We start from the raw sequence: 23,611 nt of genomic DNA, 5'->3' as shown, positions 1-23,611 counted from the left end.
GATCTCGTTTCGAATGACTTAATTTAGAGCTTTTGTTTCTTAAACATAAATGTGCATTGAATGAAAAACTGTCGCGGCACGAAGAAAAAGTTACAGTTGTCGTTCCACTCGTCGATCATCTGTTCAGTCAATGAGAGCTGAACAAATTGTAAGCACTGGGCCTAAAGCGGGGCTACATTCGACTAATTTGCGCCAGGCGGCGTAAATATTGCGCTTAACATTTTTATTCTTTCGTGGTAAACATTTTTATTTAAATAACATGCTCCACCGAGGCCCTTTAAAAAAATGTATTTTTTATTTCAGTTTGAGTGGTTCTAAGGAAATGTTATGCACTCGAACACACTCAAATGCGAGTGTGTGAAGCAGCCTGGAGTATGCCCTAATTTCTAGACTGTAGCTTCCGGCCTTCTAGCTGCCATGAGGGCATCTTGTTCTAAGGTGGCCGGGACAAGAACTAATATTCAAAATATTTTGGAATGAATATTCTGAAGGCAATATATAATATTGACGAACAAAATGTGAGGGCACAAGTGAGCTGGGGCAAGTTCATAATTGCAGAATTACCCGAGACTGCGGTGGCGACAGGAAGAATTAAAGAAATCTCAGTAATACAGTGTAGACCGCATATAACATATGTCGCGGGAGTTGCGAAAATCCGCACTATAAGCGGTACCGCGCTATAACCAAAACATCAATTTTTCTGTTCAAAATACATGCCATGAGACAACTTACCTTTCTAAAAGAATTTATTTTATGTTAGATGAAAAATAAAGCTTAGTTTGAGGAAAGTCTTTATTTCACCAGACTAGTACACTTCTCTCTCAAGTGTGTCACACATTTTGAAAGGAATGAGCGACTTTTGCCTGGCGCAGCTTTTTAACGGCGTCGCGGGTTGCGGACGGACGTTGCGAGCGTTCAGGATGGCTAACCCTAATCACTTTTCTCCGGTGATGAAAACACGTGAAAATTCGCATCCTTTATACGGTACGCGTCAGTAATACCTTCAACTTGAGCACAGCCATGAAATGCTCCAAATAAGAAATCCGGGCGATGTTCGAAAACACGAACGCCTAGAAAGCACCACTGTAGTCGAAGTAAACAAGCACGACGACACGGGCGTTTCTGCCATCTTGAGAGTGCCGCCACGACATCGCCGCACGAGTAGGTGGATCTTCCCTTCTAGTACGTGCTGGGTTATCATAGCGACACACAACGAAAATTCACAGTCAAGAATAGCGCTTTTACGCGGAACGATGAACTTCCACCATGCCGTCTACGACGACGATCACAACCGACGCCATGTTTGCGGATAGAAGCAGCCGGCCCTGGCCGGCCCGCGACCAGCATGCAACGTGCTCGAACACTTCTCCTCGACCTGCGATTGGTCTGTCGTTGCGATTTTTTCCAACGACGACCAGTGCCACGACCAACTCTGTTTCCAACGCAGCGGAGGGACGCACGCACGCATAGAGCACGCACGTTGAACGACACATGCGTGCGTCCCTCCGTCGCTATGGCAACTGAAGCCTCTCTCTTCGCTTCTCCCCGCTTCTTCGAGCAACCCCCTTGCCATCCTTGCCCCCGCAAGTGCTGCCTGAGTGCCGCTTGCGGCTTGCGCCGTGATCTAGTGTCGCACAGGGAAGCGTGCTCGCTGCGCCGGCAGTCGCGCGGTCGGCGGCCTGTTCCAAAAACCCAAAAACCGCACTATAACCGGTACTTCCCTTCGCACGCCTGCATTGTAAGCGGTATGTAATTACATGGAGTTCTATGGGAGGCGAATTGGTGGTTTAAAAAAGCCGCGTTATACCCGGTCCTGCACTGTAAGCGGTTACGTTGTAAGTGGTCTATACTGTATTGGTTTTTATTGTAATTTTTGTTAAACTAATGTTTGGTCTATCTTTTACGTGGCAAGAGAAGAATAGTACACAAAAAAAAGACAGACTAAAACATTTAAGGGGGACGAACACAGAGTACAAATGAAGATGAAGACAAAAAAAAAAAGATAAAAAACATTTTATTCTTTTCTTGTGTATTGTCTACAATGCACTTTCCATATCTACCAAAGGCATTCATTTGTAAGAAACAGAAAGAAATGCTGACTTTTTTAAAAATCTGCAGTCATAATCTAAGAAACAGAAAAATAACTTAAAATTTGCAATTTTTTTTTAAAAGACAAAATACTGTTTTATTAAGATTTAGTTTTAACAAATTGCGGTGCGTAGCTCGAATAATGTACTGAATTAGCATCATTCATCAGCAGTAGACAGTCATGGCTACATGAAACCTGGCAAAACAATTTTATATCATCGGCATATTGCAAAGTTTTGTAATGGCAGGTACAAGAACTGAGGTCATTTATGAAAATATTAAATAGAATCGGTCCAAGTACGGACCCCTGTGGCACGCCAGAGTATGATGCGTAAGGTCTAAAAAGATGTCCTAATGTCCATAAAAAATTTCTTTTTGTTAGATAGTTTGAATATAATATGCAAAATGGGTATTCATTCCATATGACCTTAATTTATGAAAAAGAATGGAATGACTAACTAGGTTCAAAGCCTTCGATAGATCAGAGTATACCGCGTCTATGTGCCTGCACTGATTTACAATGGGCTACACAAAATTGAAAAAGTACAAGATTGGTCTCTACAGACGTACCAGCAAAAAATGCATGTTGTGTAATGCTAATTTTATGTGTAAACAAATTGCGACATACAATCAAACGGGATTTCATACAGGCTGATATCCCTGCTTTGTGCGTTTGCAAAACTCTCGTTTGATCATATGTCGCAATTTCAACAACAATGACCGACTTTTTTCCAAGCTCGGGAAAAGTAGAACTTGAGAGGGATAAGTTGAAAATGTGCTTAAGTATTGGTACAAAAATGGAGGAGCAGCCTTTTACAATAAAGCTTGGGATTCCGTTAAATGATATCGATAGCTTGGGCTTTAGTTTTCCGATTGCAAGTTCCGTTTCGGAGCTTTGAAAAGATGCTATCGAGAGGTTATCATTGGAAGAGTGACTATCGACCGGAGTGCATGGCGCAGCTTGATTTAGGGAGAGAACTCGAAAGTGTTTGACACACATGCAGGTTCACTCAGCACTTTACCCAATGTGGCATGTAGGTTTATAGCGGAGGAGGATGTGGTCATGCGTTCCGTGACATACCGCCAGAAAAACTTGAGGTCACGTTTTAAGCGGCATTCAACTGATTCGTGATAAGACTTCTTGTTCCGCTTGACCAACAGTTTAGCTGATGCCCGTGATTCTGAAAATAATTCTACCAAAATTGTGCTCGCATAATCTCGTATTTTTTATGATAGAGCAGTTTTTTTTCCTAAGCGCACACCTAAGCCTGTGTGAAAACCAACAAGGATAGCGGGATGAGTGACGAGACTTTTTTTGGAAGAAAAAGTTTAAGCGTGCTTTTAATACACTTTGTAAGTAATTCAATGGTGCAATTTACATCTGTTGTTTCATATATAGGTGACCAATCGGTAGTGTCTAAAAATTTAGAGAGGCTAAGATAGTCATCCTTGTTAAAGGCAAAAGAGCCGTAGCTCAAAATATTTGTATTCTTACAGAAAACCTCGAAAGAGATTAAAGAAGGAATGTGCCACCCATCAGGTGGGACGAGAGGATTGGAAGATTGAATGAGGCTGTCAACGTTAAAGTTTACGAACGCGAGATTTAGCATGTTTCCCACAGTGTTTTTGACACTATTTAATTGCTTCAACCCTAGCTAGGTTAATAGAATCGAGTAAAGTATTGGCCTTTAGTGTAACACGACTAGATGATGATGTGTGTTTTAAGTCCCAGTTTTTATCGGACACATTAAAATCTCCAAGAATAAGAATGCAGTAGTTCTGTACATGGAGTTTATCAGAAAGCAGGTTCATTTGTTCAGGAAAGCTAGTGACACTGAGGCTTGGTAGGAAGTAAAATGTGCCAGTCCGCAAGCTGGAGTTATCACGACACGGTATCCGGTTCGAAATGTCTGCAACAAAGGAGTTTATGTGTAGAGTGTGGTTGGGAAAAAGTTCCGAGGGTACTTAAAGGCTGTTTGAGAAATAAACCAGTTAGCTGAGTTTGAAACGTTCTCTGTGTTTGTTCCTTCTACTGAAAGTTCTTCCGATTTCTTCCACCGCAGTCTCAGGTGTAATACGACATTATACGGTATTTCCACCCAACAAGTTTGGCAGGGACACACATAGGTACTAAAATAGCATTTTTTCAATTCTTTTCTCAATTGCAAACCGAATGTTAGCGCACTCCTTTTTTTTACCCAATTCGCTTTCGATTTTAGGTGGGCCATCTCTCAACATATTATGGTATACTTCAAATGCGTATTTGACTAATCTTGCAATTATATTCGGTCCTGATTTTACGTATACATATTAGGTGAAGAATCAAAATAATAAAACACCCTAATAACCCAGACATATTTTCGAAAAAAAATTTCCTTTTTTTTACTTGCATCCTTCCTTAATGCTTTCTTTCTTACGTTATGAGATATCCTACTGTTTGTATTTCCCTGGCAGTCAACTTTATTTGTGCGTTTCGAATATATTTCTACAAATTGATTGTGTTCCCTCTTTCACGATAATGCCCTTCTGGGGACTGTGGGAGAACCCAAATGAACAAATAAATATATATATAAGCGCTGTCACTCCTTAGTGCACTAGAAGTTTTCTTTGGTAAAGATGGATATTTGCTATCCCAGGCATTTGTAGTGCTGATGGAGATATATTTTCCTACAAAACTGACTTCACTATAGACTTTTGGATTTGGGTTAGTCGTTCCTTACAGACTGATAAGCGCTTCATTTGTGGTCTAAAGAGTGGAGCATGTGGATTCTGAGGGATGCTTGTGAGTCGACCTTAGATGGAGAGGTGTTGCATGGGTGCAGTTTCCAGAGCTGCTGTTTGAAGAGGAGACGGAGCAGTGTGCGGACCTGTGCCTGCTGCTGCTGCGCCACTGCAGCTCGGCCATCCGCAGCGTGCGCTCCCAGGCCTCGGCCTCCCTCTACCTGCTCATGCGACAGAACTTCGAGATTGGAAACGTCAGTACACTGCTCCTGGACCGGCCAAATGCTATGAGCAAGCCAAAAGAGGCCGGCTCAAATCCATGTCAAACGTCCCTCTACCCGCTCGAGCGGTGGAACTTTAAGCCAGAAAATTCGCTGCCTCCTCCTTGTATGGTGCCTGGACCGCGTCTCCGACTGGTGTGTTTAGCGTCCTATCCCGCCCATACATCAAAAGTGGCCCCGAAGTGGCATCAAATGATATCACAGATGCCGAAGTATCATGTCGTTGCCTGTCGTGGTCCTGGTGGTTGACCGTAGAAATTCTGGCGAAAAGCACAAGCAAACACGAGTGTCGCTGTTGTCACGGCGTCCCAACTTCCGGCTACTGTAGCTTCCATGGACTGCCACAATGGAGAGCGACCTACTGCAGAACAGGTGTCTGCCGCACACATAACAAATGTTGGGACGCCACCAGAATCGCGACAGCATGACACTTCTATGACGTCATCAGGTGGAAATCGAGGGACCACTTTTTTGGGCGCGGTAAACACGCCAGTCGGAGACATGTTCCAGGCACCATACTCCTAGCAAGCCCGGATTCACATCTGGTATTTGTTGGCCGAATTGGCACACAAACAAATTTTTCCGCAAAATATGCGGATGAGGGAACCGTAATACTCCAGTTAAAAAACGTAGCTGTTACTGCAAGAAATGAAAATGAAAGCTTTAGAAATTTGAAGCTGCAAAGATTCAATCTATAATTTTGTGAGGGAGGATTCTGTGCAGTGTGCGAGTTGTCTGCTTCTTGGGCAGGAGTTGCAGTGACGTCAGGATGACGACGAGCTCCGATTGACTGATTGGAAGGATAGTGGTAGACCTCAATGCCTCGAGGTCTACCCACCATTGTTCTCAATCGGCCAATAAGAGCTTGGCATTCTGACATCGTTGCAACCCTGTTGCTAGAAGCAGACAAACTTGCGATACACATAGTTCCCCACTGCCAGCTTGAATATGGGTTTCAGGCGGTACGAAAGAGTGAAGCCACAAACGGCGCTAGAGAGAGATCCCATTGACTGGGGGCGGTGGGTGTGCAGAACTTTGCCAGGGTGAAGATGCAGGTGACCATGTCCCTGAGCTCACTGGTGGGCACGAGCCAGAGCTTCAACGAGGAGTTCTTGCGCAAATCCCTCAAGACAATCCTGGTCTACGCGGAAGAGGACGTCGAACTCCAGGAGACCACTTTTCCCGAGCAGGCGAGTTTTTTCCACATTCACGAGCAACAGACAAAGTCCGTGTTCCTCGTGAACTGTTCCTCATAAAGCGTTCCTCGTAAACTATTCCTTAGGTGGTATTCACACGGGGAGAAATTCCTCCCTTTGCTCCCAGGATGCGCATCACGTGGCAACGTCACACCTTTGCAGGGAACCAACTTGGACATCCCTGGGCAGGGGGGAGCATTTGCTCAAGCCGCACAAACCGTCCCCGCCTTGGCGAAGGAGCACTTGGCGATTAGCACTATTTTGTTCCCGCGTCTGGCAACTTGGCAGATTTTTCTCTGCGGGATACCGGCGGTGGCATCGGGGTCGCCTAACTTGCTGCAGCTTGCGCCGTTGCTCGTGTCGCCCGAGGCATCCGAAGAAGTCTTCGATATCCATTGATGCCGTCGTCGAGCCACTCCTCATACAACTGGTTTTAGATTTCACATTCTCCATGTTGCATCCATTCATTCGAGAAGCATCTTTTATTAGCCGGAAGTAGTTTGTCGTCATCCGCATCTTTTATTTATTTATTTATTTATTTATATTTATTTATAAATACCCTCAAGGCATGAAGCATTATAGAGGGGAGTGGTACAGCAAATACAATAAGTAAAATGGAATAATAATTGGGAAAGCATACACGAAAGAAAAAAAAACAAAAAACAATGGTTACAAATGATTAATACACTTTGATACTATATTTATTTATTTATTTATTTATTTATTGTACCCTCAGGGCCCGAAGGCATTACAGAGGGGGAGAGCGTAGGCAGGGAAAATATAACAATTCAGCAATACTAAAACAAATAAAAAGTGAACAAACAGGTCAGAAATCAGCGCAAAAATGGTTATTTATGGCACTTCGAAAAAGATTAGAGTCTGTTATGGCAGCAATTAAACCGGGAAGGTGGTTCCATTCTTGAGCTGTGCGTGGTAGAAAAGATGAATGAAATGTGTTGGTTAATGAGCTTGGGACTCCAACTTTGTGCTGGTGATCTACACGAGGCGAGATGTAATAGGGGGGAGTTATGAAATGGTCGCGTAATAGGGGATTATGAAAATAAATTTTATGAAAAAGGCATAAGCGTGAAATTTTACGGCGAAGTGAAAGAGATGGTAAAGATAAATTATTCTTCATTGACGAGACACTGGCGGTGCGGTGATAGTTCGATAGAATGAAACGAGCTGATCTATTTTGAATGGATTCTAAAGCAGTGATGAGGGTAATATGATCGGGATCCCAGATGGATGCTGCATACTCAAGCTTAGGTCTTATTAATGTTTTATAGAGGACCAATTTAAGTGAAACAGGTGCTAAAGAAAAATTCCGTTTTAAATAACCCAGCATGCAGTTAGTACGATTAGTGACATATTCTATATGGGGTTTCCATGAAAGGTTAGAAGTTAAGTTAACACCAAGATACTTGTATGACGACACTTGTTCCAAGGAGTTGCCATCAAGGTAGTAAGAAGGACTCTCACTAAACTGACGGGTTACTCTCATGTGTTTACATTTACTAGTGTTTAGTTTCATTAGCCACAACTCACACCAACGAGACACAGAGTTAATATCAGACTGAAGTGTGAGCGTGTCTTGGTTACTTCGGATTTCACGGTATATTACGCAATCATCGGCATAGAGACAGACGGATGATGACATATTAACTGGTAGGTCGTTAATATAAATTAAGAATAGTAAGGGGCCTAGAAAAGACCCCTGGGGAACACCAGAGTTTACTGACGCAAGTGGAGAGTTTTCATTATTGACTGTTACAAATTGCGAACGATTAGTAAGAAAAGAATGAATCCATGCAAGAACGTTAGGGTCAATGTTAAGTTTAGCAAGTTTCAATAGTAATAGTTTATGACACACTTTATCAAAAGCTTTTGCAAAATCCAAGAAGATGCAGTCCACCTGGGAGCCTTGGTCAATGAGAGAATGAATGTCGTGAGTGAAAGATAGAAGCTGAGTTTCACATGACAATGATTTACGAAATCCGTGCTGAGCTGTGGTGAAAAAATTATTCATTTCTAGGAAGTTTACAAGATGGGAAAATATGATGTGCTCGAGAAGTTTACATGGGATGCTGGTTAACGAAATGGGACGATAGTTATGAGGAGAATGTTTGTCACCAGCTTTTGGAATAGGGACCACCTTCCCCACCTTCCAGTCCGAGGGTAGGTCACCCTCTTGGAGTGACTGTTCGAATAATTTAGCAAGAATAATTGAAGAATATAACTTGGTGCTTTTAAGAAATTTTGAATTAATGCCGTCCACTCCTGAAGAAGAAGACAATTTCAGCCCATCTATAATCTTAACTATACCAATAGGGTCAACAAGAATAGCATCCATTGGTAAATAACCGGCACACACAATTGAAGGGTAGCTTATGTTACTAATATTGGAAAATGATTCAATAAACACATTATTTAGTATATTAGCGCAGTCATCACTAGAGGCACTATCACTACTTGACGTTTTGAGTAAAATTGAAAAAGTGTCTTTCTTGCTGACAGTGTTCCAAAACCTTTTGGGGTCATTTATTAACATATTTGGGAGAGTATTTGAAAAAAAAATTGATTTCGCATCTGCAATCGCCTTTTTATATACTTCTGCAGACAACTGATACGCAGCCCAGCGATGCCCACACGTTGAAAACTTCGCAGCACGATATAAGCGTTTTTTTTTATTTGATAACCGTTTTAGGGCTTTCGTAAACCATGGTGACTGGGTATTTTCGAATATATTTCTTAGTGGGACATGCTTGTTGATAAGAGAGATAAATTTCAACTTTATGATATTCCAGTTATCTTCGACAGAACGCCCCGAAGAAGTTGTTAGATACTGGTTCAAGAAAATGGCAAGGTCATTATTAATTTGCTCAAAGTTGGCCTTTCCGTAATCACGAATTTGTTTTGGCTGAAAAGTGGGTCTCGTTGCCGACGCTTTTAGAGAAAAATGCAGCACTTTGTGATCACTAATCTCGGGCAGATATGTTATGGGAGTTGCATACTCAGGATGAGTGGTCAAAATGAGGTCTAATACATTGGCTGTCGACTGGGTAACTCTGGTGGGATGGAGAACAAGTTGTGAAAGGCTAAAATCTAGACATAGGTTAATAAACGAAATACATTCCTCAGAATGTACATTTACACAAGGAACGTCGTTTGACCATGATATAGATGGGAAATTGAAGTCGCCGAGAAGAAAAATTGGAGCACCCGGAAAACGCACCATAATGGTGTTAAGTGTATTATGTAACGCTTCGACAAATGGCAACGAATACGAGGGTGGCCGATAACAAACTCCCATAATCCACTTCTTATGGTTAACAAGCAGGCCAACCCACGTTATTTCCAACTCGCATATAACGTCCACAGAAAAGGATTTGATATGATCAGCGATTGCAATTAACACTCCACCGCCACATCTTTCCTGTCTATCATGTCTGTAAACATTGAACGTTTTGTTTCCATCGAACAGTTCACAGTTTTGTATTTTCCCGGAAAGCCACGTTTCGGTTAGTACAATGACATCAGCATCGGTGGTATCTACAATGGAACACAATTCGTCGCGTTTTTTCAGGACACTTCTTATGTTGGTGAAAACAACAGAAATATCCGAAGACCGTGACACGCATGCCCTACCCCTCGACAGATCCTATATCGGCAAGGGCGCCTGATTAGAACTCCGAGCAAATGATGACGGTGATTGAGGGGCGGTTGGCTGCGCGTTGGGGGCTGCAGACAGTCGAGAAGGACCTAGCTCATAAATTTCTTTAGTTGTTTGATCGATCGCGTAACACTTGTTATTAATATGCAATTTGTTGTAGCGTAGTTTAAATACACCTCCGTTTGCTTTACCAAATTCAATTAACTGCTTTCTGGCATTACGTGTGGCGAGCGAGAAATCCTCGCTGACTGAGATACGGAGTGCTTTTAATCCAGTTCTAGCGAGTAGTATTTGATCTCTTAGTTTGAATGACGCAAACTTTACAATGATTGGTCGGCATTTGTTTTGTGTAAAGTTTCCTAGCCGATGAGCACGAACTATCGAGTCACCCGTGATTTGTACATTGAGTGATGTTTGAAAAATACTCAAAATTCGTGCTTCAGTCTGCGCCCACGTCTCAGATACGGTGTCGCTAACCCCAAAAAATATTAAGTTATCTCGACGAGATTGGTCTTCCGCCTCGTCAAGCCGTGCCTGCAAGACGCGGTTTTCCTTTTGTGCGTTATTAGCAACACCTCTCACCTCGACTACCGCGGCTTTAAGCTGCTCTACATTTAAGGCATTGGATTCCACTGTGATGAGTCTCAAGTTCATATCAGCTACAGTAGCACGCAGTGATTCCTGGTTTTGTTTAATTTCGTTGATGGATGATAGGATTCCTGATTGGGATTCTTGAATTTGTACCGATCGTGTATTAAGATCGACCAGCATTCCATGCATTTCGTTAAACAGTTTTAGCTGGCTGTCACTCATTGGGCCTGGGTTAGTTTCCACATCCCCGGAAGTTAGTAGAAGCAGACTAATGACGTCAACACACTCATACAAGGTAATAAGCAGCACTTTTGAGCTATAGTCCACTAGCCTGAAACCGGCAAACACAACGTCTTCTACTAATACAGTTAAATAATCAATCAGATATATTTTTTAAGGCAGATTGAAACAAATCATAATTAGTAATAGTGGCTATCAGAGAGGGAAGGTGGTTCCAGTCACTAGACGTACGTGGGATGAAGGAATAAAAAAAGGAATTAGTGTTGCATGAAATGACTCCTACTTTATGTGGGTGATCCATCCGTGACGACATGTATGAAGGTGATGTTAACAGTTCACCGCGTAAAGTGGTGTGGTGGAAAATTTTATGGAACAAACAAAGTCGTGCGTTTTTGCGTCGTGACGATAGGGAAGAAAGACCTAGGTTAGATTTCATGGAGGATACGCTAGCAGCTCGTTGGTAGTTAGAATATATAAATCGAACCGAGTTATTTTGAATCATTTCCAACTGATTAACGAGAGTTCCGATGCCAGGATCCCATATCGCTGAAGCATATTCTAGTTGTGAGCGCACAATTGTTTTGTAGAACAGTAATTTAATAGAAGTAGGGGCCGAGTAAAAGTTGCGTTTTAGGTACCCAAGCATACGGTTAGCCTTGTTAGTAATGGAGTCGATGTGAATTTGCCAGCTAAGATTAGAAGTAATATGGACACCTAAATACTTGTATGATTCGACAGTTTTGAGTAGACTACTATCAAGGTGATATGAAGGTAAGTTAGCGGAACAACGAGAGATTCGCATGAATTTGCACTTGTTAACATTTAGTGTCATATGCCACGTTTTGCACCAAGAAGTGATAGCGTCAATATCAGATTGAAGTGCATGCACGTCATTGATAGAGGTTATTTCCCGGTAAAGAACACAATCATCTGCGAATAGATGAATCGAAGATGATACACAGTTTGGTAGATCGTTAATATACACCAACTCATGTTTACAAACAAACCGGAGCGCCCCTAGCGGACGCCACCGGCGCCGCGCATGCGCGGTGGATGGTGGGCAAGAAGCCCGCCGTCGCCCATAAACAAACCATTGAATTGAGTTGTTGTCGGCGTCGGTGGGAGTCCCCGTGCTCTTTTTCGCGTTGGAATCGTGGATTTTACGTCCTGCTAACAATGTCTGACTACTTGAGCGGCTTCAGCAAAACTAACGAGGCAAAACTTTGCGTGAATAATGTGACGTGCGGCGATTCATTTCACGTGGACGCCGCAGAATGGCCTGACTCCCACGATGAGATTCTGTTCGCTATTTTCAGTCGCGACGTCGCTCGGACTGCAAAAGCGTGGACCGTAGCTGAGATGGTGGACGTCGATACTGAAAACCGCAAGTAAAATCGGGCATTACAAGTCGGTGATGGCCACTGGTAACAATGATAAACATCTTCTTGTATCTGTTTACACTTAGCCTACTTACCCAAACCAACCTTCAAAAGTGTTTTGAGGCCTGCACTTAGTTCTTATCGCAATTACCGTGTCAACGTTTTGTTTACGGGCCGCTGTCGTTTGAATGAGCTGGCGACAAAAAGCAGCCAAGTTTGAAAGAGCAGACGACAGTTCGAACGCATGCGTAATGGAGTACGGGCAAGAAGCACCGCGTCCCGCGTCAACAAACCATTCGAATGTCACGTTGTCGGCGTCTGTGTGAGTCTGCATACTCTTTTTCGCGTTGGAATTGTCGATTCTACGTCGTCATCGCAATGTCTTACCACTTTAATCGCCTGAGCGAAATTATCAAGGCTCGTTACGCCGCTAAACTTTTCGTAAATAATTTGACGTGCGGCGATTCATTCGCATGAACGCCGCAGAATGGACGCCAAAACCATGATGATATTCTTCTAGCTATTTTCGGTCACGACGTCGCTCGTGCTGCAAAAGTGTAGAAGGTAGCGGCGATGATCGATGTCGATACCGAAAATCGGAAGCGGGAACAGACCAAGCGTAACAAGTCGGTTATGGCCACCGGTACCAATGATCAACAACTTGTATCTACTGTTTACACCGAGCCTACTTAAGTCTTTTCAGGCCTGCATTTACTTCTTATTGCAATCACCGGGTCAAAGTTTGGTATACGGGTCGCTTTTGTTTGAACGAGCAGACGACAAAAAGCAGACAAGTTTGAAAGAGCAGACGAAAGTTCGAACGATCAGGCGGCCGTGTGAATTTGAAGACGCACTGAGCCCGTGGGTGGTCCGGACAACTTGGCGGTTTTCTCTCATTCATGTTGGAACAAAGCAAATACATCTGGCGACCACAAAGTGTTGCTCGCACACGCAATCGTAGTTCGAAAGCGTCTGGTTTGTCCTTCTCACGGCTACTATCCACGTTCTCGGACGAACGGAGGGGGCAAAAACACACGAAAACTGATCTTCAAACCTTTCCAGACCCTCTTGGTACAACCCCTGTCGTAGCATTTTGACGAGAAGGCAGGTTTTTTGTCTCGTATCTTCCAAAGGAACACAGGAACGCATGTCTGGCACGGCGACTTCTGCCCACCGCCCCAGACCGGAAGTGCGTCCGGCGCGCCACCACCGCGGCGTGACGTAGGAGAGTTGAGTTGGTGTATAGACAAGGAAAAGTAATGGCCCAAGTACAGTACCTTGGGGTACGCCAGATATTACAGGGTGAAGGAGAGAGCTGACTTCATTCGCGGTTACAAATTGCTGACGATGTGTGAGAAAGCATTCAAGCCATTTTAGTATGTTAATATCAATACCTATTTTTTTTAGTTTTAGTAGCAGGAGCTGGTGAGATACCTTATCAAATGCTTTCGCGAAATCCAGATATATACAGTCGGCGGATGATCGGTTATCGAGTATAGATTGCAACTTATGGGTGAATAAAGCCAGTTGTGTCTCGCACGAAAAAGATTTGCGAAAGCCGTGCTGTGCGCGGTGAAAAAAAGAATTTGATTCCAGATAGTTCGCGATATGGGAGAAAAGTATGTGTTCTAGAATTTTGCAAGGAACGCTAGTGATTGATATGGGTCTGTAGTTGTAGGGTGAGTGCTTGTCGCCAGATTTGTGCACGGGAACCACCCTCCCTATTTTCCAGTCCTGCGGGAGCTCACCAGAATTGAGGGATTGCTGGAAAATTTTAGCGAGGGCGACAGAGGTATAGGCTTTCGTGTTTTTTAGGAACATGGGAGTAATACAGTCAACACCAGAGGAGGAGAAAGGTTTGAGAGAGTCAATAATTTTGGCAACACCATCAGTCTCAATCTGCACAGGATACATGGGTAAATACTCAGGGTTACTAAATGAAGGCAAAACGTCAGAAAAAACACACGAAAAAGCGCTGGAAAACACGTTGTTAAGCGTATCTGAACACTGTTTGTCATCAATTGGTTCACCGTCCAAATTCGTTAGTACAATTCGCGAACTATCAGCCGGGTTCACTACATTCCAAAATTTTCTTGGATTGTTCAGCAACATATTTGGTAATGTGTTGGTTAGAAAATTTTCCTTCGCCGATTTGACTGCAGAATTATATTCATCAGCCGAGGTACGATATAGAGACCATCGATGTTGGTCACTAGACGTTTTTGCACTTCTATACATGCGTTTTTTTCGATTGGAAAGGCGCCTGATAAATGAATTATACCATGGTGCTTGCGGATTATAACAGATTACACGAACTGGAATAAAACGGTTAGCAAGCTCTGTCATCTTCGTTTTTAGAAGCTTCCAATTATATTCAACTGAGCGTGCTTCGAACCCGTTTAGAAACGCTTGTAGAAATAAAAACAGTTCATCATTGATTTGGTTAAAGTCAGCATTAGGATAATTACGTATCACTTTAGTTCTATTAGAAAACTTTTTTACAGGAATAGTCACAGAAAAATTTAGTAGAGAGTGATCACTTATTTTCGGCATGTATGTTACTTCTGAGCATAACTCGGGACAAGTAGTTAATACCAAATCTAACAGGTTCGCACTTGTCGGTGTAACTCTGGTTGGTTCGGAAATAATCTGTGTAAAGTGAAAGTATGAACATAACTCAATAAATTCCTGGCAAACAGACGAGGACGAATTTAGTGAAGGGGGGGACGTTGACCATTTGATTCCTGGATAATTAAAATCACCCAGCAAGAATACAGGGGATGTTGGGTACCGTGTGATAACGATGTTTATGGCATCATAGAGCTCAGTAACAAAGCTAGAGGAATCATTCGGGGGGCGATAGCAAACCCCGACAACCATTCTACAATGAGCTAGTTTTACAGACACCCATATAATCTCTAAGCATGACGCAATATGAAGTGCGAATGACTCAAATTCCTTTTTAATCGCTATTAGTACACCACCACCTTGCCTCGTTTCCCTATCTCGTCTGTAGAAATGAAATTGATTGGACAAATCGAATATTTCATTTTCACGAATGTTACTGTTAAGCCATGTCTCTGTTAACACGACAATATCGGCAGAGCAAGAATCAATAGCAGAAGAAATTTCGGTGCGGTTTCTGACAACGCTTCTGATATTAGTAAATAAAATAGAGACTTGTGATAAGGATGCACGATAACCACAGCCCCTCGGTAACCCCTACGTGTCTGACGTATCACGTTGCCTGGATGACGCAGCGTGTTGTCCCGAGGGCACAGTTGTTGGTGTATCGGTAGTAGCTGATTGTGATATCGGAAGTCGTGACTCACAAATTTTATCGGAGACAGGGTCGTACGTGTATAATTTTCCATTAACGGACAGTTTGTTGTATTTCAGCTGGAAGGAGGGACTGTTAGGCATCGTTTTGGCAAATTCGGTCAGCTTCCTCCGTACTTCGCGCGTCGCGGGTGAAAAATCCTCAGTTACACTCACGTCGTGTTCTTTCAGTTTAGCTTTGGCCTGAAGTACCTTTTCTTTAGTTTTAAAACTAGAAAATTTTATTATTACGGGGCGGCATCTTGAGCCGGAAAATTTTCCTAAACGGTGAGCGCGTTCGATATCAACCGAGGCTAGCTGAATACCAATCCAGTTGGACAACAAGTTTGATACCTTTTCTTCTGTTTGTGGCCACGTTTCCTGAATATCAGGAATTCCGTGGAAAATCAAATTGTCACGCCGTGACCTGTCCTCTAGTTCGTTAATACGAGTCTGCAATAATTGGTTTTGTCTTTGAAGACCTTCTACCGTGTTGGAAGTATTCCGCAAATCAACTTCAACACTATCTAGCACCTCTAGCTTCTCTTCGACAGCTGTTAATCTACCGCCTATATTTGTAAGCGTAGATTCAATGTTTTGTTGACCGTTTCTAATTTCAGTGATGCTTTGTTTTAATTCCTGATTACCTGTTGCTATTTCAGCTGATTGCTTTTGAAGATCGCGCAACATACGCAAAATTTCTATGTTTTGCTCTGCCTGGGTCAGTGCAACCGCTCCCTCAGTATTATCTTCTGTCATACTAACCATGGGCTGGCTAGTTTTTCCTTTGGTGGACTGTGACGACGTGGTTCGTGTGAAAGGGCCGGGATTGGACTCTATGTCACCCGACATCAATAAAAGAAGACAATTTTTCAAGTACTCCAATATCACACTAAGAAACACCCGTGGGCTCGGGAACAGCAATAGCAAACGTTTGTTTTTGTTTTTTAGGTTCAAAGGAATGTGGATACCCACCTGAGGTACGAAGAAACAAGGTTTGTAAGCCATTGCGGCCGTCGCGCTGCTCCCGTGCCCACTGGAGAATTCACTGAACTGCCAGCCTTTTACATCTGGCGCTGCGGGCGTCGTCGATGTCGATGGGTTTTCTTTGATGAAGCGAGGCGAATCGTAGATCCAGGTGGCCTGCTTTACGTCATCATGTCGGCGGGAATCGCCGACTGGAACTTGCGGCAGCGAATCCATGGTGATGAAGTCGAAGGCGAAACCATTATACCGGGACGCGCAGTAAGCCAGGAGTGGTAGTAGGACCTGAGGTACGAAGAAACAAGGTTTGTAAGCCATTGCGGCCGTCGCGCTGCTCCCGTGCCCACTGGAGAATTCACTGAACTGCCAGCCTTTTACATCTGGCGCTGCGGGCGTCGTCGATGTCGATGGGTTTTCTTTGATGAAGCGAGGCGAATCGTAGATCCAGGTGGCCTGCTTTACGTCATCATGTCGGCGGGAATCGCCGACTGGAACTTGCGGCAGCGAATCCATGGTGATGAAGTCGAAGGCGAAACCATTATACCGGGACGCGCAGTAAGCCAGGAGTGGTAGTAGGACCCGAGGTACGAAGAAACAAGGTTTGTAAGCCATTGCGGCCGTTGCGCTGCTCCCGTGCCCACTCTGCGGTTACGGCGCTGCTGCCATAATCACGTACCGCCGTTTCCTGTTTCGCCTCCATTTTTCTACTCTGGTGAGCACGCATCGAGCCCTGTTACCAAGGATGTGGCCGCTAAATGCATCTGATAACACCGGTATCCCTCTCAGCTCCAAGCCGTTTATGTTAAGGTTGAGTCGGGGATGGAGTCTCGCTGGGTTTCGCCCATCGCTCACGTCCTGCTCATTTCTCCCGTAAAGCGTCCCCCTTGTCAATACCCTTTTATGAACAGTTTCTCCCATCATCTGTTTCGATTCACGTTACGAGGCGAGTTTTGCGAGTCTCTTCTACTTTCTTCGTTAATCAAATGGTCCAAATTAGCCCCATGACATGCATACATCACTCAGATAACACCCTTGAAGCAACAGATATTGATGCTCCAATTGTTTAAAGTTGTTTCTGACTAATTTGTAATCTTGCGCATCATTAGCGAGGCACGAGCTCGGAACGAAGAAATGACTGAATGAATGGCCAGGTTCGGGACCTGGTGTTCAACCTGCACATGATCCTGTCGGACACGGTCAAGATGAAGGAGTTCCAGGAGGACCCCGAGATGCTGCTGGACCTGATGTACCGCATTGCCAAGGGATACCAGAACTCGCCCGACCTGAGGCTCACCTGGCTCGCCAACATGGCCCAGAAACACACTGAGGTGGGCACGCTCTCTTTTATTCGTAAAGAACTCGGGTTTCACAGCACGTGCGTCTCTTGCCGCCACGAAGTTGGTCGGCTGCCGAAGGCGTCCGGGACAAGAGGCAGCTTGTCAATCGCAAATACTCTTGCTCTAATTTCTTGTTTGGCACGCACCTGCATGCAACCCGCACACATCCTTGCCATGCCGTTATGGCACGTAGAGGCGGCGGCGCGGGGACGACGCCACCATTACACGGGGCTCCAAATGGAATGTTTCACCGAAGATTGTGTGTGGCATTCCAGCAAATCTTTCCTTAACCGTTGCCTTTGTCCCGAACATGGCACAAGCTTACTAACTGCGGTCACGGCGTTCCGGAAGGATGACCGGCTGTTTGCGGTGACCTTATTTCGGTAAAGAGAGACTCAACGAAGTTGCTTTCAGTTATGAACAAAAGAAAGCATTTTTGACCTTACATTTTGCGGACCCATTCCAGAATATTGGGCGTTCGCTGACCTCGCAATCCCTGGATGGGTTCCTGCTTGTGTCATCTATCCCGTGTTTTATTTTTGTCCGAAGGGACTTACTTTTTTTAAACAATACTTCATACTGTTATCTTCATCGTTTTCCTTTCACTTGAATGTACTTTGACTTATGGGATGTGGAAATCGGGGAAAATATGGTTAAACAAAGTAAAGTTTCTTTCCCTCCTTCGTTTTAATTGGTCAAGGGTGTCCTCTGACTGTATGATCCCCGGTCGTGACATTCGGGATGGTGAGCGTTCGCGGATTGCGAGGTTCGCATTGGGGTACTTGTAGAGGTGAGCAATTGGGGTAGTAGTAGATGCGGTGTTTCGTAACACTTTCCCTGAGGAAAGTGTTACGAAATGAGAGCGCGCCGCGTCGTGTGCCGTGCTCATTATGCGTACCTTCGCCGCCGCTGCCGCGCGCTCCACATAATGAGCAGGGCTCGCATAATAAGCACGGCTCGTTATGAGGGCCACGTGAAACTTCTCAACCTCGGCCAGTGTAGCTATTGCTACAAAACATATCGCGTGTCCAGTCGCCGTAGGCAGCCACTATCTCCGCGACCGGCGAACTGCACGGGCATTGCACTGGTCACACCGGTGAAGTGGCTTTAGTGACGCCGACTATACTCTGTTTCATGGTGACTTGGCAAACTGCGGAGGCTACGGCCCCCGCAACCCAATGAGAGCGTCAGAGGGAGGCGCACGACACCACGTCATGGGGGAGCGTTTGTGTCGACCATGGAGTGGTCAAGTGCCTCGCTCCGATGCTCTTATTGGGTCGCGGGGCCCTAGCCTCTACTGTTTGCCAAGTTATCGTAAAATGGAGTATAGAATGTCCGTAATCGGTCACTTTCTCATTTTTAGTATAAACTATTTATTGTATTTACTCTCATAACAAACGCAGTCTTCACAACATAATTTTAAGTATTAATTTTTCTCTTCTTCCACCGATTCGCCGAGTCAATTAAGTCCCCGAGCAGCCGGGCCGAGCCAAGCCAAATCAAGCATGGCAGCAGACGTGCGCTAGCTATGGGTGCGTTCAACGGAGTAACTGCGAGGCATGCATGACCAACAAAACTGGGGTTTAGGAACCCTCCAGTCCTTGGACATGTTTCGTCCGTCGGATGTATTGACGTCGACGAACATGCCATGGCCTGTGAACCATTTCGGACGCCGAAATTGGGAGGCCTTGGGACGGTTGCATCAGTTTTTATGCCGAGTGCTGGCGATGTGAAAACTGTGTGGAGTGTCAGAGGGCACTTTTTCCTACCCGAAAAAGACGATGAAAGTTCAGTCTTCACACTATGGCGTGCTCGGCTCGCTTTCATAAGGAGAGCCTTTCCGAGTTTAGTGATTGGACCAAGCAAGGCCCCTTTGGACCATGTGCTGCTTCTGCATTTTCACCCTCGAACCTAACAAGTGCCCATCCTCCAGTTTTCTATGATTATCTCCTAATCCTGAGTGGGTGCTTGCTGGGTATCTTACGGTAATTGAGAAGAAAGAACAAATGCTAAACTTGACCCGATGGGAATTGAACCGGTGACCCCACGGTTAAGAGCTTGACATTTAATTTACTACTGTTCGAAGGTTGTTTGCTCTATAACTGTTTGAACACAAACACTGAAAGCTGGATGCCGGCGTTGGACATTCATGTTTGAACAGTGGGAAGAGAGAAAGGCAGCTAGCTTTGCGTTTTTCCGCTAGTCATTTTAACCGGAGCTTGGTACTTTGACATCTCTTTCAAGCTCTCATCTCCTCAATTTTTATTGTTTTAGAGCGCAGCTCTTAGGGGCCCATTTCCGGCTTGAGCGGCGTCGCCGTCGGCGTAACCGCGCGGTGCATTATGGGTAAATTTCCCCGCTAAATCTAGCGGAAAAATTTCTCCGCCAAATTTAGCGGAAAAATCTAGCAAGAAGAATTCCCCACTAAATCTAGCGGAAAAATTTCCCCGCTAAATCTAGCGGGAAATATTCCCCGCTAAATCTAGTGGAAAATATTCCCCGCCAAATCTAGCGGAAAAATTTCCCCGCTAGATTTAGTGGAAAAATTTCCCCGCTAAATCTAGCGAAAAAATTTTCCCCGCTAGATTTAGCGGAAAAAATTCCCCGCTAAATCTAGCGGAAAAATTTCCCCGCTAAATCTAGCAGAAAATATTCCCCGCTAAATCTAGCGGAAAAATCTCCTCGCTAGATTTAGTAGAAATATTTCCCCGCTAAATCTAGCGGAAAAATTTTCCCCGCTAGACTTAGCGGAAAAAATTCCCCGCTAAATCTAGCGGAAAAATTTTCCCGCTAAACCTAGCGGAAAAATTTTCCCACTAAATCTAGCGGAAAAATTTCTCCGCTAAATTTAGCGGAAAAATTTCTCCGCTAAATCTAACGGGAAAAATGCCCCGCTAAACCTAGCGAAAAAATTTCCCCGCTAAATCTAGCGGAAAAAATTCCCCGCTAGATCTAGCGGAAAAATTTCCCCGCTAAGTCTAGCAAAAAAATGTTCCCGTTAAACCTAGCGGAAAAAGTTCCCCGCTAAATCTAGCGGAAAAAATCCCCGCTAAATCTAGCGGAAAAATTTTTCTGGGGGGTCACGTGACCCCCCAAGGTCACGTGACCCCCCCCCCCAACCCCGAGAACAGGTAACCCTCAGTACCCTTCCCTCCTCCTCCTCAAGAGCTGCGCTCCCATTCGGTGTTACAGGGAATTGTAAAGGGCTTTCATTTTTTTTTTTCTTTTTTTTTCAGTTTTTATTTGTATAATTATAAAGAGGAAATAAAATAACTGCCAAGTTTGCCACGAGCATAAAAGAATGTGACGGAAACATGTTCTGTGCATGCCGACTTCATTTGTAGAATCAAGATGAATTTTCCTTTCTATTGCAGCGAGGAAACCATGCAGAGGCCGCCCACTGTCTCATCCACTCTGCCGCCCTGGTGGCAGAATACTTGCACATGCTCGAGGACAGGCCTTGCCTGCCTGTGGGTTGCATCTCCTTCGAGGTATGTCTGTCGTCTGCACATTGCGTAGTCCATCTCATAAGTTCTTCGCAGCCATTCTTTGGGGTTGTCGCAACTTTTTGGGGTTTTTGAAAAAAGATTAATATTATTTTCTTTGTAAGTCATCTACAAGTTGCATAGTCTGACCATCTTGGAAGCTTGCTGCGGCATTTCCTTGGCTTTATACTTTTGTGCGATGAGCATCACAGAAAGAATTGGAAGTTTGTTTCAAATGATAGTCGGCAATCATTTGATGCAAGGGCATTTTGTAGCTGTTGGGTCCGATGTTATACTACAAAGAGCTGGGGCTTGCAAATGGAAAGCGGCTTTTTACGGAATTTCAGAACTTGAACCTCATGCATTTGAGGAATAACAATATTTAACCTTTTTAAGGTCATCACTCTAGCAAAAATTCCCATAGAAAAACCAATAGCCTATTGCTTTATTGACACCTATGGGTGTATCAGTCTATAGGTGTATCTGCCAATAGGTGTATTGGCCTACTGATTTCGCACTCTAAGATTCCACTAATTTCAAAGCACTTGGTTTCACTTAAACATGGTATTTCTGAGCCAGGTAGAAAGCAACAATGAACTCGAAAATTAGGAAAGGAAAATATCCAAATCACAAGCGCGGCGATACAATAAGTGGGCCGTCATGGAGGTTGGTTGCAAAGGTGTGATAAATTTTTTCTGAAGTTTTTGGGCGCAATTTCATAGCGCAGTCAGTGGCAGTTGCAGGAGTTTCCATAAGGGGGAGTCACATATCAATTGTTTGAGAAAACACCCCCTTTTCTTTTTATTGCCCTAAAATATTACACGCTTGGAATTCAAAGGGGGGGGGGGGGAGGGGAAGGGGGGGGGGGGGGAAGGAAGGAAGGGGCAGGACATTCAAACCCCTCCACTCTGAATCCACCACTGACTGCAATAATGTACCCATGCTCTGCCATTGGTCCTGAAAACTAGAGATGTTATATCTTCTTTTTGAATTCTTTTCTAAGTACACGTTATGTCATCAGTGTCCCAACGAGATGTTTTCAATACCTTGTAATGTATTGGGCTATTTGGGCTATCATTTGGCTATTTTTGTGCCTCACAAAAATTTGGTTAATTAGTTAATTTGGCTAAAAAGTTAAAAACAGTGTAGACCACATTTAACGTATGTCGCGGGAGTCGTGAAAATCCGCACTATAAGCGGTACCGCGCTGTAAACCAAAACATAAATTTTTCAGGCCAAAATACATGCCATGAGACAACTTACCTTTGTAAAAGAATTTATTTTATGTTAGATGAAAAATAAAGCTTAGTTTGAGGAAAGTCTTTATTCCACCAGACCAGTACACTTCTCTCTCAAGTGTGTCACACATTTTGAAAGAAATGAGCGACTTTTGCCTGGAGCAGCCTTTTAACGGTGTCGCGGGTTGCGGACGGACGTTGCGAGCGTTCAGGATTGCTAACCCTAATCACTTTTCTCTGGCGATGAAAACACTTGAAAATTCGCATCCTTTATACGGTATGCGCCAGTAATACCTTCAACTTGAGCACAGGCATGAAATGCTCCAAATAAGAAATCCGGGTGATGTTCGAAAACACAAATGCTTAGAAAGCACCACTGTAGTCGAAGTAAACAAACACGATGCCACGGGCGTTTCTGCCGTCTCGAGAGTGCCGCCACGACATTGCCGCACGAGTAGGTGGATCTTCCCTTCTAGTACGTGCTGGTTTATCATAGCGACACACAACGAAAATTCACAGTCAAGGATAGCGCTTTTACGCGGAAGGACGAGCTTCCACCATGCCGTCTACGTCGACGATCACAACCGACGCCATGTTTGCGGATAGAAGAAGCCGGCCCGCGACCGGCATGCAACGCGCGCGAACACTTCTCCTCAACCTGCAGTTGGTCTGTCATTGCGGTTGTTTCCAACGCAGCAGAGGGACGCACGCACGTGAACGACACGTGCATGCGTTCCTCCGTCGCTATGGCAGCTGAAGCCTCTCTCTTCTCTTCTCCCCGCTTCTTCGAGCAACCTCCTTGCCATCCTTGCCCCCGCGAGTGCCGCTTGCAGCTAGCACCGTTATCTAGTGTCGCACAGGGAAGCGTGCTCGCTGCGCCGGTCGGTCGGCGCGGTCGGCGGGCTGTTCCAGAAACGGCACTATAACCGGTATTTCCCTTCGCGCGCCTGCATTTTAAGCGGTATGTAATTATATGGAGTTCTATGGGAGACGAACCGGTAATTTAAAAAAGCCGCGTTATACCCGGTCCTGCACTATAAGCGGTTACGTTGTAAGTGGTCTATACTGTAGCTTGCAACC

At 44.5% G+C, this 23,611-nt stretch overlaps 1 protein-coding gene across 2 annotated transcripts in view; it reads left to right on the top strand.

Annotated features, from left to right (window-relative positions):
* LOC8025408 (dedicator of cytokinesis protein 7) overlaps positions 1-23,611 on the top strand; it is a 278,454-nt gene that overhangs the window by 187,544 nt on the left and 67,299 nt on the right. For both annotated transcript variants that reach the window (XM_040206825.3, XM_040206824.3), the window contains exons 29-32: positions 4,911-5,063; positions 6,122-6,280; positions 17,623-17,799; positions 21,183-21,299. In XM_040206825.3, coding sequence (XP_040062759.1) covers positions 4,911-5,063; positions 6,122-6,280; positions 17,623-17,799; positions 21,183-21,299 — 606 coding nt within the window. The remainder of the gene's footprint in view (positions 1-4,910; positions 5,064-6,121; positions 6,281-17,622; positions 17,800-21,182; positions 21,300-23,611) is intronic.

The sequence above is a fragment of the Ixodes scapularis genome, unplaced genomic scaffold (assembly GCF_016920785.2).
Source record: "Ixodes scapularis isolate PalLabHiFi unplaced genomic scaffold, ASM1692078v2 PGA_scaffold12__126_contigs__length_90152505, whole genome shotgun sequence".
NCBI lineage: Eukaryota > Metazoa > Arthropoda > Arachnida > Ixodida > Ixodidae > Ixodes > Ixodes scapularis.
Note: the sequence above shows the minus strand (reverse complement) of the source record. Positions and strands in the feature narration are given on the sequence as shown.